The sequence below is a fragment of the Beauveria bassiana genome, assembly GCF_000280675.1.
Source record: "Beauveria bassiana ARSEF 2860 unplaced genomic scaffold BBA_S00004, whole genome shotgun sequence".
NCBI classification, from domain to species: Eukaryota; Fungi; Ascomycota; class Sordariomycetes; order Hypocreales; family Cordycipitaceae; genus Beauveria; species Beauveria bassiana.
In genome coordinates, this window is record NW_007930839.1 from 689,089 (window position 1) to 702,468 (window position 13,380).

General features: G+C 51.9%; 2 protein-coding genes across 2 annotated transcripts in view; one reads left to right on the forward strand and one right to left on the reverse strand.

The window, feature by feature from the left end:
• Window positions 1–3,722: 3,722 nt before the first annotated feature.
• Window positions 3,723–5,250, reverse strand: BBA_02012 (uncharacterized protein; the record flags this gene model as incomplete). Its single annotated transcript, XM_008597109.1, has 2 exons — window positions 3,723–4,839; window positions 4,904–5,250. 2 exons carry the CDS (start codon window positions 5,248–5,250, stop codon window positions 3,723–3,725), a joined length of 1,464 nt encoding a protein of 487 aa, XP_008595331.1.
• A 5,456-nt stretch (window positions 5,251–10,706) lies between these two features.
• Window positions 10,707–13,380, forward strand: part of BBA_02013 — a gene marked incomplete at both ends in the record, with an annotated part of 4,565 nt that continues 1,891 nt past the window's right edge. Inside the window, one exon of the mRNA XM_008597110.1 lies at window positions 10,707–13,328. Coding sequence (XP_008595332.1) covers window positions 10,707–13,328 — 2,622 coding nt within the window. The remainder of the gene's footprint in view (window positions 13,329–13,380) is intronic.

Sequence of the window (13,380 nt, forward strand, 5' to 3'; positions counted from 1 at the left end):
CCATTTGCCACCGCGGAACAAAAAAAACAAGAAATGACTCTTGCAGAAATAACATTGATTGAGAACCTTTGATTGGATATTTAGAAGTGAAGAGTGGGGGATGTGAGTAAGAAGAATACGTGAAGGTATTTTGCACAGACGTTTGCGAATAGCGTCGCGCGGGGAAAGACGACGAAAGCCCACTAAAGAGCCTCGGTTTGCGTGGCAGCTTCCCCTCTTTCCATTCTCCGAAGCTTGGCCTGCATAGAGCCTGTTGCATGCATACATACGAAAGTAGCGCTACACACCCTTCCCACCCCTGTCCGGCAGAGCGTGAATCATCGAAGCATAATCCTCACCATGACCACACCGCCGCATGGTATTAGTAGCTGTCGGTTGCGCGGGGAAAAGTAAGATGGGGGGATGTGTGGGTGGCAAGGTGGGTAACAGAGAAACCAAGAAACATGGCGGGGAGGGAAAGGGTAGAAAACCAACGCCCAGCTGTTGGGAAAGCACGACATCGTGACCAAAGCGATGGGCCAAAGTCTCGATGATATTTCCTGGGGAAACGGGGCTCGCTTATCCTCCGCTGGACGAATCCGGCACTTGTTGTTATCTGATAGATTCGTTATCTCGAACCTGGAAATCTGGGGAAATTCCAACTACATGAATGATTACCGCCAGTGTTTCTTTGCAAACCATGAGCAATTCACAACCCAGCACACGGTGGAGGAAACAGCCTAGGAGTTGGCCCGCCTTCTCCAAATACGCACATATAGCCGCAACATGTAGGCGACACAGAGCAGAGCCTCCTCTGGGTCTTCATCGTGATGAGAAGGAGGGAGGGGGGAAGGGGGGGAGGGGTGCAAACGTGGCTTGACAGGGCAAGCGGCAGCTCACCCACATGGCTGACGAGGGAGGCGTAATAAAGAGGCCACCGTGAGGGGAAGATCTCCTGCAGCCTGGAAATGAGGGCGCAGGGAAGTGCGACGATACGATGAAGCCACGCGCGTCTGTTGGTGCTGGGTGGCGGCCCCGTTGAATCTGTCTCTGCTGTCCATTGTGCACAGTGGCCGTGATATTATCAACGCTGTCGATAATAGTACGTCACAACGCCTTTTCGGCAGATGAGCCATGACTATCTTCCTAATAGCGAAGTCCAAAAAAAAAAGAAAAAGAAAAAAGGATAAAAATCCCGTGAGAAAAAGCGCGCATTTTAGAGCCTACCATTGTTCGCGCAGGGCATCGCGCGAGCCGGAACGGAGAGCCGGCGCATCTATGCATCTGTCAATTCCGCCGACTGGGGACAGATTCTTCTTCTTTTTCCAAGCCACCGAAAGGCGGGAGACGTGGCGGCGCCCGACAATGAAGGGTGCTGACAATGAGGCTCTGGGGGGGTGGTCAGTGGTGCGGGCAAAGGTCACACGGCATGTCTTGACCCCGCAAAGAGACGGTTGTATTGCTGCAATTACCCCGCGGGGCCCCATGGGGCGTGACGGGGAGGGAAAGGACTGGGGAAAAGGAAAAAGTCGGGGGTGACGCCGATATTGGTGTTTGGCTATTGGCTATTGGTTGTCTTATTCTTGGCTGATTTTTTTTTGTCTTGGCCGTCTGCGCTGTGTTGCGATAAGGATAAGGTGCCGGCATAATCCTTACCCTGGTCGAAAAAATGGCAAGGTGGTGAGGGTGTCGGAATGGGCTGGGTGTAGAACGAACGTCTGCGTGGTTCCGCAAAGAAGAGGAAACGAAAAACACACACAAAAAAAAGCATATGATATCTATCAATGGAAATGAGGATTCCACATGCAAAAACGTCACCCGGAAATACGTGGGCAGCCGAGGGATGTAATATACGGAATAGACCCAGTGAAAAGCGTTCATTGGCCACAGTCGTCTAGGGGTCAGGACACTAGTTTGTGGAGTGTACAACACCGCGAACCACTGGAAACCGAGGTTCGAGTCCTCGCTGCGGCATTCTTTTTGTAATTTCTCATTGCATTTTTTTTTGTAACGCAACAGGTAGAATATAGGGGTTTTTACTTGGTTTTTTTAGTGGTTTCCCCGCTTGTATCTTAGTTGGTACATAAACATAAAGGTACCACAAGGCTTTGACGAGCCATTCGGCGTAATATACGTACATAATATAGATCGACATGACATCGGCAGTTTTTTCTCTTTTGTTGGTCGCTGATGCCTAATAAACAAACGAATTGATTAGCACCGGCTGTCCACCTAATCATCACGCTGTATAGAGGCGAATCTGCCCAAAATGTCTAGTTGCGCCGGCCTAAATTGTGGCCAGTGGCCACGACTGCTGACGAGGACGGATCTTTGGTGGCCTGCATGCCCAAAATGATCTTTCCATTGCAGCCATTTAACTAGATGCGGCAGTCTCACTACCAAGAAAGGGATAAAATCTGCTAAGGGGAAACACACAATACGATTTTGTGCCATCTTCCAATTCAAGGCGTCATTTTTCTTGCAGGTCGCATTGTCCAGCTGGTGGATGGGGAACACGGCAACACTTCCTTAAGTGGCATGCCGAGGCGGCCGATCCTGCCAAATACTGTTATAGCAACGAAAAGAAGTGAGAGATATAGAGGGTAAAAAAAAAGAGCAGAAGCAGCTAGCCACCTAGACACCCAACGTGGGCGAGAGTGCCGTCGATTGCACTTTTTCCCTCCTACCCAAATGTTTACCCCAAGTTGTTAGCTGTATTCCTTGGGGTTGTCTTTTTGTATGGCCAACAAGATGCCCCATCTCAGCTACTCCGTACAATATGTAATCATCAACGTGACTAGTAAGAATGTAATGATCCAGAGCCGAATTGTAATTTCCGCGTCGGCCGTCGACGTGAAAGAAGCGCGATACCGCCCAGTTTTTTTCAGCCTCCAGAGCGACAACTGATTAATTTTGACCGCGGCCTAAACATTCAGTGAGCCCGGCCTGGCAGTAGCGAACAAATCACTTGGCTTGACCTTGTAACGGTCCGGGGGAGGGGGGGGGGGGGGGGGGGAGGTTGGGGGAGTAAACTAGGCATTGATGGTCTCATTTAGTCTGCGTTATTTTAGGCTTGCGTTGGTAGTGGTGCAAGTGGTGATGGTGGAGGGGGGTGTGCTGCAACCCGACTCGGCTTCACATGGATATGTGGGAGAGACAAAGAATCCGATTCGGTAGGTGGGCAGAAGATGTGCGTTGCACCCAAAGAGGAAAAGATGTGATGAGCTGACAATCAGATGGGTTGTCTCGGGAACTGTCAAATTGTGTGAGCGCCGGCTTCACACTAGAAGACGAGAACAATGAACCAGGCAAGACAGGATGCACTAATGACCGAGACATGGCGCGAAATGAAACATGACTTTCAACTGGACAGGAAACACAGACTGACGAGCTTCGGATGAGAGGTTACAACAATACAATTTGATGGTTTACAATAGAAGACAGATGATAATTTACAATACAAGGCAAATATATGAGTTAAAAAAGGAGACAAGTTGATAACTCACGAGACAAGACGCATTGGTGTGTTACAAAACAAGACAGGCTGATTAGCAAGATGGGTAAATCATCATCATTAAGATTTTCTAACAATATTGATATCTTCCGTGGCCATTCAACTCATATAAACAATACGGGCCCTTTTATGCAAGAAACAGTAAAAACATAAAAAAATGGAAAATATGTAAACGCAAATTGGCCAAACCAGCAAAGACCAAAACGCCCGTCAAAAGATGGGTCGACTATTACTTCTTCTGCATAGCCTTGAGCTTGAGTCCGAGCTTGACCATGTTCCACATTGCGTTGTCGCCCAATAGGGAGCGCGTTTCCAGACCAGAGTCGACACTGCGCGACTTGTGCTTGCTCCAGTGGCCGGCAATGTTGCCGAGGAGTGTCTGATTGGCAAAGACGCCAGACAGGGCGTTGATAAAGTCAGTACCGTTGCTCGGCCCGTCGCCAGTAATGGCACCGCCGCCCTTGAGTAGACCGCTGAGAATGTCGCTCAGCAGAGTGACGACGGAAATGTTGACTGCCAGTGGCCGTTTGCCCAAAACCTCTTCCAGGAATGTGATGTGCTGGTCTCCGTTGATCACGACCTTGGTGGCCGTGGCGTTGAGCTGCACGACACCTTCGCCCAGGGGTCGAGATTGGCTGCCAAGGAAGCCGCTGAGGTTTCCAAGAATGACATTGAGGTCAATGAAGCCCTCAAAAGACTGAGTATGGTTACCAGGTTCAATAACAATGCCCGCTAAGGTGAGCTCGCCGAGCTTCATGTCGCCCGAGGCGATACCCAGTGTGATGTCTCCAAAAGATAAGGCGAGGGGGCTAACGTTAGGAAGCATGAGATCACCCCTCAGGTTGATGCCATTTTGGGTCGGGAAGAGAAATTCAAGCTTGCGCATTTGGATGCCTTGAAGCGCATTGAGACCCTGCAGCTTGATGGTTTTGTCGAGACGAGGATGCGACTTGAGGGCACCGAGAGAAATGACAGCCTCGGTACCACGTACGCTGAGGTCGTACTCGCCGGGGGCATCGTAGAATCCGCTGAACCATGAAGTTAAGGACTCAAGATTTGTGATTTTCTGTTCCTGGTCCTTGATGCTAAAGTTGGTGTTGCCGCCTTGAAGATCCAGAGGGGGCACTTCGACAGACAGAAAGGGATCAAACTCGGGAGCGCTTTTGTCGTAGAGCTCCAGAACAAATTCATTGGTCTTTGCTTTGAGACCAGGGGGAGTGCGAAATGAGCTGTCCAGTGTGATCTTGAGGGCGTCTGGTGCAATGACGTTAAGTGCGCCGCTTCTAATAGGGAGTGTCTGCTGGTTGACAATCAGCTGGACAATGGCGGGCAGCGCCACGGTGAAGCTGTTGTGAGAGTCAGCAAATTATCAAGTCAAAGAGAGCCGGGAGGAGGTACGAGCAAACTTACATAATGGGCAGCAGAATGGCAAGGAAGATGATGGTCCCCAAGAGATACCACTTCCATTTGTGCTTGATATGGGCAACACTCCATGTTTTTCCCTCCCTGGCTGCAGTGGCAATCTTCTCTCGAGTGATCTCTCGGCGAGGGTTGTTCTTGCTGATGATGTGGTCGTTGGTGTCAGCAGTCGATGCATTTTCCAAAGGAGGCATCTCATCGCCGTCTAGTGCCTGGCCGGCATGGTCATTGCCACGTCCGTTGGCGCCAGCGACACGGGCAGTGGTGGCGTGGTGAGTTGTGGCGTGGTAGGAATCGACATCAGAGTCGTGATGCTCTTCCCTGAACGCGGACGCCATGGTGAAGCGACGTTGTTTCCCGCGAGGTCAATGCCTTTTGGGATCAATTGAGATGATGCAAAAGGCAGAGATGTGCTTGCGAGTGGGAGTAGTAAGCTGGGGGAGGGGGCAGGTGTTGTGGTAGGTAGGCTGCACGCAGGTAGAGGTAGGTACCTTGTACCGGTCTTGGTGCTGTGCTGCGTTACCTTAACTGAAAAAGTTAGAGAGGTACCTATAAAGTAAACTCTAGTTACAGCTGCACCAATCGAACACGTTACGGTGGACGTGGGTTCAATTGCAGTGCGGGGAGTAGGACCAGGAAAAAAAATGCAAATCTGGGGGATACAAGGGCCGCAACAGACGAGGGGAAATGTATAGGTAATTAGAGAATAGAGAAAATGCGGTGGTGGGCGAGCTGATGAATTGCAAGTAAAAAAAAGCGCTGGGCGAGATGCGCGACCAAAGCGAACATGGTTATTATGGTGGGGGCGCAGGGGGGAGGGGTGTAGATTAAAGCATGCTGCATGCAGGTGGATTATGCATGCAGACAACAGTGGCTGTGGGGCGGGACGGCCGAGAGGTGTGAGTGGGCACTCACACACTGAGCAGCGTGGCAGCGTGGTATTGTGGCAGCTCACGCTTGGGCAGTGAAAAAATTCGAATGCAGTGCTCTTCAGTGGACAGGCAGTTGTGGCGGGCGCCGGCCCTGCAGCGGCTCAGCGGGTCTGGGGCAGCCGAGGCCTGGACCCTCTAGCTGTAAGGGGAGTCAAGGGGAGTCATTGGGGCGTGCAGCTGCAAGAACACACAGACGCTCCATGGTTTCGGGAGGTAAACTGACCTCTTGGCTATAACCAAAAACATTTATATGTGTTAACATACAAGGTAGAAAAGAAATGCTCTATTGCAAACGAAGCTGACAGTAGCTACAGATGAAGCAAGAAAATTACACGCGATAAACGGCCGCTCGTCGCTTGACACAGCCGACTCTTCCAGCACCAATCTGACTCGCACAGTTCAGCTTGGCACCCATCTCAAGATCTGCCAGCTGCTAGGACCAGCTGTTACCCCGCACGGGGAAGAAAATGGGCAGGGTAATTTGTCGGATGGATGGGGATCTCGCCCGAGCTCTTGCGGGCCTCAACCAACCCCAAAGGCTGGGCCTGTCAAGCAGCCGTGGCCATCTTGCTGGCGGCCAATGGACGTCATTCTCGATAACCTGTGCCGCGGCTGGCGTTGTGGCTTTTCTCCCCTGTCAACAGCCTTGAATTGCCTTCCGCGCGGGGAAACGAAGACAGCCTGCCTTGTGACCATCACCAAGCCGAGTTGCTTGAGCCCGTCACGCCCGTCAATCCGCCTGCCCAAACAGCGCGGTGATATTTATGGCACTTTGGCGGGCACGCGGGGACGCACTGTAGCCGAAGTGGACCGGAGTTCACCATCGCATTTTTTTTCAGGGCCACTGAGACGAACCCTAACCAGGTGCAGGGCTACAATCTCATAACGAGTCAGAACTCTTATAATACGGAGCGAAAGCGGCTTGTGGGTGTCGGTTCTCGTACGAGCGCTCGTCGTCGTGGACTCGTGGCCACTAGCTCCAAGCTAGCACGCCCGCTATTTGAAGACCAGTGGCGGACAGACGGGTTCCAAAGTGAAGACGACGAGAATATTTGTGGATTTGTGGTTATTGTTCAACGCCAAAAGCGGAGAGCAGCCAACATCGTGCCAGTTTGCCAAGTTGTCCGACTTACAAGCTCGTATTGGTCCTTTCTGGCAAAGCAGTTCAAGCCTGCGTGACCGTGGCTCCGAGGCGTGCATCATTGTGTTTTTACTGTGGCTGACTGTTGGCGCGCTTTTGGTTGCGACTGTGCTTCTACTGTTGTACGTCTATCAATCTCTGAGAAAGACCAGCCGAGCGCAACTCTGACTGTCATGAGCCTCTCCCTTCCTGGTCCATGTCATTGTTATTTTCGTTTCAAGCCAAACAAGTGTCAAAGTGTTTCTCTGTTTCCTTTTCTCTGCCAAGCACCGTGCCAGTGGAGCGTACTGAGCCCAGATGGTTGCCCTGCCGCGCCGCCACCCAATCAAGCCCCCAGTCTGTCAAAGACAATATCCACATGAGGCGGCGTCCCGGGCCAACTCGTGCTTGGACCTCCCGGTTGGTCCGATTGATTCGCGCAGAGCGAAATGAGGTGCTGGTGTGGAAGATTAATGAGAAAGCTCTAATAAAAGACGAAAGCCACGTCCAAGCGGACAAGCCATACCGCTGTCAATAGCTCATCGTTCTTATTGGCATTATTGGCATGGCTTGTTAGATCTTGTATCACCGTTGTTGCAGATGTTGCTAGCGGTCTATACAGTTGCGCCTAGTTTGTCCTATGATGTCCGCTTGTGGCACAACATAGAATCAACCGCCGTACCTGGAACGCCTCATGAGCGGCACGCGACCTTGCCAACTTGCCATAAACTGCCAAGCAAAACTGCCTCAACTTTACGCCGCGGAAACAAGAAACTCCGGGGTAATCCAATCAAATAACGCGTATAGAATCTCTCAACCATCAATATACCAGGGGTTTTGCGGACAACCATGACGAGCAGCCACAGCTGACGAGGATAGAGTTGACGCCATGGAGCCCGCTATGCTAAAATCAGCCTTGCCGAATTTGTCCAAGGACACCGGTTGCCGGTGGAGCCTCACTGAAAGCTTTTTCGTCTTCATGAGGGATTCATTGTGTTGGTGAGATGTGAAAGAAATGTGCTGAAATTATCTGCTGGCAGTTGTCAACCTCGAAGACTGATGGTGGGTGTTCTCTCCCAAGTTGCGCGTTTTATTAGTCAAAAGTAATCAAACGACAAGTCACTACAGTGAATTCGGCCTTGACGGAACTTGCCGTGACGTGACTGCGAGCTCATTTACCGTCGAATAAGCGAGCAACACCCGTAAACGTTCTAGACAGGGAAAAACTAATAAATACTAGTAAACTAACTAGTTCAACAGTCGCCGACCCCGCTAGCCTGGCATCCCGGCGGCCACGCCGCTGGTAGTACTGGTAAAGAGAGTGTGGCGTACAAATAGATTCTTGTGGCGACAAACCAAGAGGGAAACTGGCTTTGGGCTTGTTGTGTAATGGACTAGTAACGCCAGCTGAACGGATCAGTTTCGCCCCCAAACGCTTTCATTCCTCTTTCGCCTAGTGACTCTTCTTGAGCCGCAACAACAACGAAAACGTCGTCACTCCCGTCATAGGGAAGGAAGCTGAGAAGGCATTGTCATCTGCAAGGAAAGCGACACATCGTAATACGATTTTTTTTTTAAAAAAAAAAAATTGCCGATGAGCTCAGTTTAGATATTGAACGCATTGTGCAAATTCCACAATGTGGCAGTTTGTTGTTTCCCATGAATGCTTTCCGTAGTGAGTTGGTCAACTACTCTTGTGATGATGGTGGCAGAAACTATACAACGCGTCAACCTGGACGCTCCACTGCTGATGCACATACATAGTCCATAGTCCGGTAACGGTAGACTGATAGCTGCTGGTAGCAAGTCTGCAAGAGAAAATTTTTCTTACTCACAATTCACCCTGGTAGTATTGAGTGGTTTTGCGGCTCGCAACGTACTGGTATTATGAGTTTTGCAGTAATAAGTGGCCGCCCGCATGGGCACGTCACCTAGGAGCCAGTTTTACCCCCCGGTAATAGTAAGATGAGAGGGGGATGGTCAATACTAAGTCGTGCTGCATCACCGTGCGCGGGCTGGGCATTCTCCACAACGAACGATGCGATGATGAATGGGCGAATGACGGGGTCGCGCCTCCAGGGTTGCTGAGCTGCGGCGGAAAACTCTGCGGCGGTCCCACGGACGAGTCAATACTACCAAGGAAGAGGAAAACACATAATAGGGTGGTTGTCATTGGGGCCCTGGCTTCCCCGCCTTTGGTCGTGAACTGTCCGGGGGAGGAGAAGCTGGGAAGCACCACTGGAGACATCACGGCCCATCAAGGATCGATTTCACAAGCATTTTCGGCCATGGAGGGCTGACTAGAAAACGCCATGAATACCATAATTGGTAATTGATGTCCCAAGATGCCGAGGCAGCGTTGTGGTGGCTGGATAGTTCTATCCGTATATTATTAGTGTCATGCAGTAGGTACGAGGTGGTGCAGAAGATGGGCGCGCAAATCGAGTCTTTGGCGTACAAACTACTGCAAGGCCGGGATGCGGTGGAACACGGGCAGTTGACCGCAAAGAGCGTGTGCATTATACGGACAGGAACAAGGCAGTTACAACTACTGATATGGAATGAGCAATTGCAGAGCTGCGATATGTTATTGCAGAATGTTCTCCTCATGCGGGGAGCTGTCTGCACTTTGCCGTCATTGCCATTGCCAGCTGCCAGCTGCTCACGTAAAGAAGAATGCAAACAAACGCAGCTCTGCCCATATCCCAATACCTTCACCACCAGGACCATTTCTTTTTTCCTCTCCTCCATCATCTCCATCATCTCCCATCATCACAAATCTGCCCGCAGCTCAATCCGCTCCTCCTCCGACCGCGACGCTACTACTCAGCTACTCGACGCCACCAGAATGCCCACGCAGCCCAGCAAGCTTATGTACCAGTAATAATTACTCCGTCAACTCTGCCGTCTACGGCACTACTGTCACTGATGAATGTCTTCTCCACCGCACTAGGTACCCTTTGGCCACGCCCCTCCCCGCCCAGTGGGCATCATGGCTCCACGAGTCCACCTTCGTCTTGTTGCCTGCACTGCTCGGCTGCACGACGGGTCAACGGCCTATCACAGAGTCAAAATGTCACCACTGACCCAATTGTCATGGTCAGTATCCGTAAACTTGGGGAAACCTGGGGGATTGCCCACGGTCTCCGTCCACTCCCTCTGAACTCTCTCCACCATCTCCGGACCCAATGGCTAGCTAACTGGCAATTCTCCCACCAGGCGTCGCCGATCAGCAGAGTTCTCGACTTCTGCCTTGGCCCTGCCTTCGCATCTCGCTTGCTCTCCCGTCTTCATTGTCGTCCGCATGGCCATGTCCAACTATTTCGTACCAGCAGCTCCGAGGCTCTCTAGCTTTTCTCCGCTTTCTTTCAACTCCCACGCCTCCCGCCGTCCCACAGCACTTGGCAGCATCGCACACCCCCCCTTGCCAGTCGACACACAGACGCACGACTTACAACCTTGTCTTGCAAGCCCTCCTCCACCGTTCCCTCTTGTGTGCTCTGTGCGGATTCGACCTGGTATGCTGCGTCTTTTGCTATTCTCGAATATCCACCCGCTCCAGTCCTCACTACATATCTACTCCTCCTCCGCCCTAGCCTCTTTTCCTTCTCTTGCTGGCTCCTTTCTTCTTCTCTTACACCTCTCCATCTTCGCCAATTGTCTTGTCCAGGTGGGAAGCCAATACACCAGTCCAGCAAGACTGCTTCCTTTCTGGTGAGGCAAACACCACACAACCCCAACCATGAGGTGGACTTCCATTCTGGTGGGAGCCGTGGCCCCTGCAGCCCTGGTCGCTGCTGGCCCTCGTACTCAGTCCCCCCCAGAGACTACGATTGAGGATATCCTTCAGAGCAACAACCTCGACCAGATTCTTTCCAAGCACAACTTGGCTCTTGTCCCTCGTAGCCAGCTCACCGATACCCTCACAGAGTTGACCGCCCTCCTCAAAAGGCAGGAACAGCAGGACCGCCTTGATCCCAGAGTTTCCACCCTTTTTCGACGACAAAATGCCACAAACGCTCAATCGGGAACCACGTCCTCCCAGAGTGCTAGTTCAGCTCTCGGCAACCAAAACGGTCTCCTTGACGGTCTCCTCGACCCTCTTCAGTCGGGAATCAGCGGCATTCTCGATCCCATCGTCAAGCCCATCACAGACCTTGTCAAGACCCTCGAAGCTGTCACCCAGCTTCTTACTCCCGAGTTCATCCAGGGTGTACACGACGGTCTTATTGGTCTCGGCAAGACCTTGAAGGATCCCATTCCAGAAAAGATTCGCAACATTGTCACCGCTGGCGAGCCTCTCATCAACGAACTTGGCAAGCTCGATCTGGCCAGTCTCATTTCGCAACTGGAGCCTCTTCTCAAGGAGCTTGGCGGCCTCGATCTGGCTGGTTTGCTCGAGGCTCTCAAGCCTCTGCTCTCCGGCGAAGAGATTACGAAGATCATCAGCATCATTGACGGAGCCGAGCCACTTATTGCCAGCCTGGGTAAGCTTGACTTGGCCTCTCTCATCGAGCAACTTGAGCCTCTTCTCAAGCAGCTTAACGGCCTCGATCTGGCCGGCATCCTCGAGGCCGTCAAGCCCCTTCTCACTGCCGAAGAGATCCAGAAAATCCAGTCCATCATCGATGGGGCTGAGCCTCTCATCTCCAGTCTCGGTAAACTCGATTTGCAAAGTCTTATTGAGCAACTCGAGCCACTTCTTAAGCAACTTGGTGGCCTCGATCTCGCTGGTCTCTTTGAGGCCCTCCAGCCTCTGCTACAGCCTGACGAGATCAAGAAGATCATCTCCATTGTCGATGGCGCTGAGCCTCTTATCAAGGAACTCGGTCAACTCGACCTCCAGGATCTTATCAAGCAGCTTGAGCCCATCATCAAGCAGCTCGGTGGCCTCGATCTCGGCAGCATTCTCGAGGCCGTCAAGCCTCTTCTTCAGCCCGACGAGATTGCCAAGATCATCTCCATCGTTGACGGTGCCGAACCCCTCATTAAGGAACTTGGCCAGCTTGACCTCCAGGACCTGATCAAGCAGCTCGAGCCCATTCTCAAGCAACTTGGCCAGCTTGATCTCGGCAGCATTCTTGAAGCCCTCAAGCCTTTGCTGCAACCTGATGAGATTGCCAAGATCATTTCCATTGTAGATGGAGCCGAGCCTCTGATCAAGGAGCTTGGTCAACTCGATCTCCAGGACCTCATCAAGCAGCTTGAGCCTCTTCTCAAGCAGCTTGGTCAGCTCGATCTCGGCAGTATTTTGGAAGCTGTTAAGCCTCTGTTGCAGCCTGATGAGATCAGCAAGATCATCTCCATTATCGATGGTGCCGAGCCCCTTCTTGCCAGCCTCGGTAAGGTCGATTTATCCAAGTTGTTTGACCAGCTGGGTCCCGTACTTGAGGCCCTCGGCCAAATCGATCTCAAGAGCCTCATTGACACGATCGCTCCTCTTCTCACGACTGAGACCATCCAAGGCATCGTTCTTCTGCTCTTCAACGCTGAGCAACTTCTTACCTCTGATTTTGTGGACGACACCAAGTCCCTTGTTTCTGGCGCTGCGCCGCTCGTTGCCAGCCTCGGCAAGGTTGATCTATCCAAGTTGTTCGACCAATTAGGCCCCGTTCTCGAGGCCCTTGGCCAAATCGATCTCAAGAGCCTCATTGACACGATCGCTCCTCTTCTCACGACTGAGACTATCCAGGGCATCGTTACTCTACTTTTCAATGCTGAGCAGCTTCTTACTTCTGACTTTGTTGAGCAAACTCAGTCTCTCATCTCCAATGCCGGCCCTCTTGTCGCCTCACTTGGCAAGCTTGACCTGCAGAAGCTTCTTGACCAGCTGCAGCCCATCATCCAGGAACTTGGTCAGCTTGATCTCGCAGGTCTCTTTGAGGCTCTTAAGCCGCTCTTAAGCACCGAGACCATTGGAAAGCTTGTTGACATCGTCAACGGTGCCGCGCCACTCATTGCTAGCCTAGGCAAGCTCGACCTCCAGGACCTCATCAACCAGATCGAGCCAATCTTGAAGGAGCTCGGTCAATTGGATCTTGCAGGTCTCTTCGAGGCACTCAAGCCTCTTCTCAGCGCCGAGACTATTGGAAAGCTTGTCGACATCGTCAATGGTGCCGCGCCATTAATTGATAGCCTAGGAAAGCTCGACCTCCAAGACCTCATTAGCCAGCTCGAGCCAATTCTGAAGCAACTCGGACAACTGGATCTTGCAGGTCTCTTCGAGGCACTCAAGCCTCTCCTCAGTACCGAGACTATTGGCAAGCTTGTCGACATCGTCAACGGCGCTGCCCCGTTGATCGACAGTCTCGGCAAGCTCGATCTTCAGGATATCATCAGCCAGCTTGAGCCCATCTTGAAGCAGGTTGGCCAGCTCGATCTCGCAGGCCTCTTTGAGGCTCTTAAGCCGCTCCTGA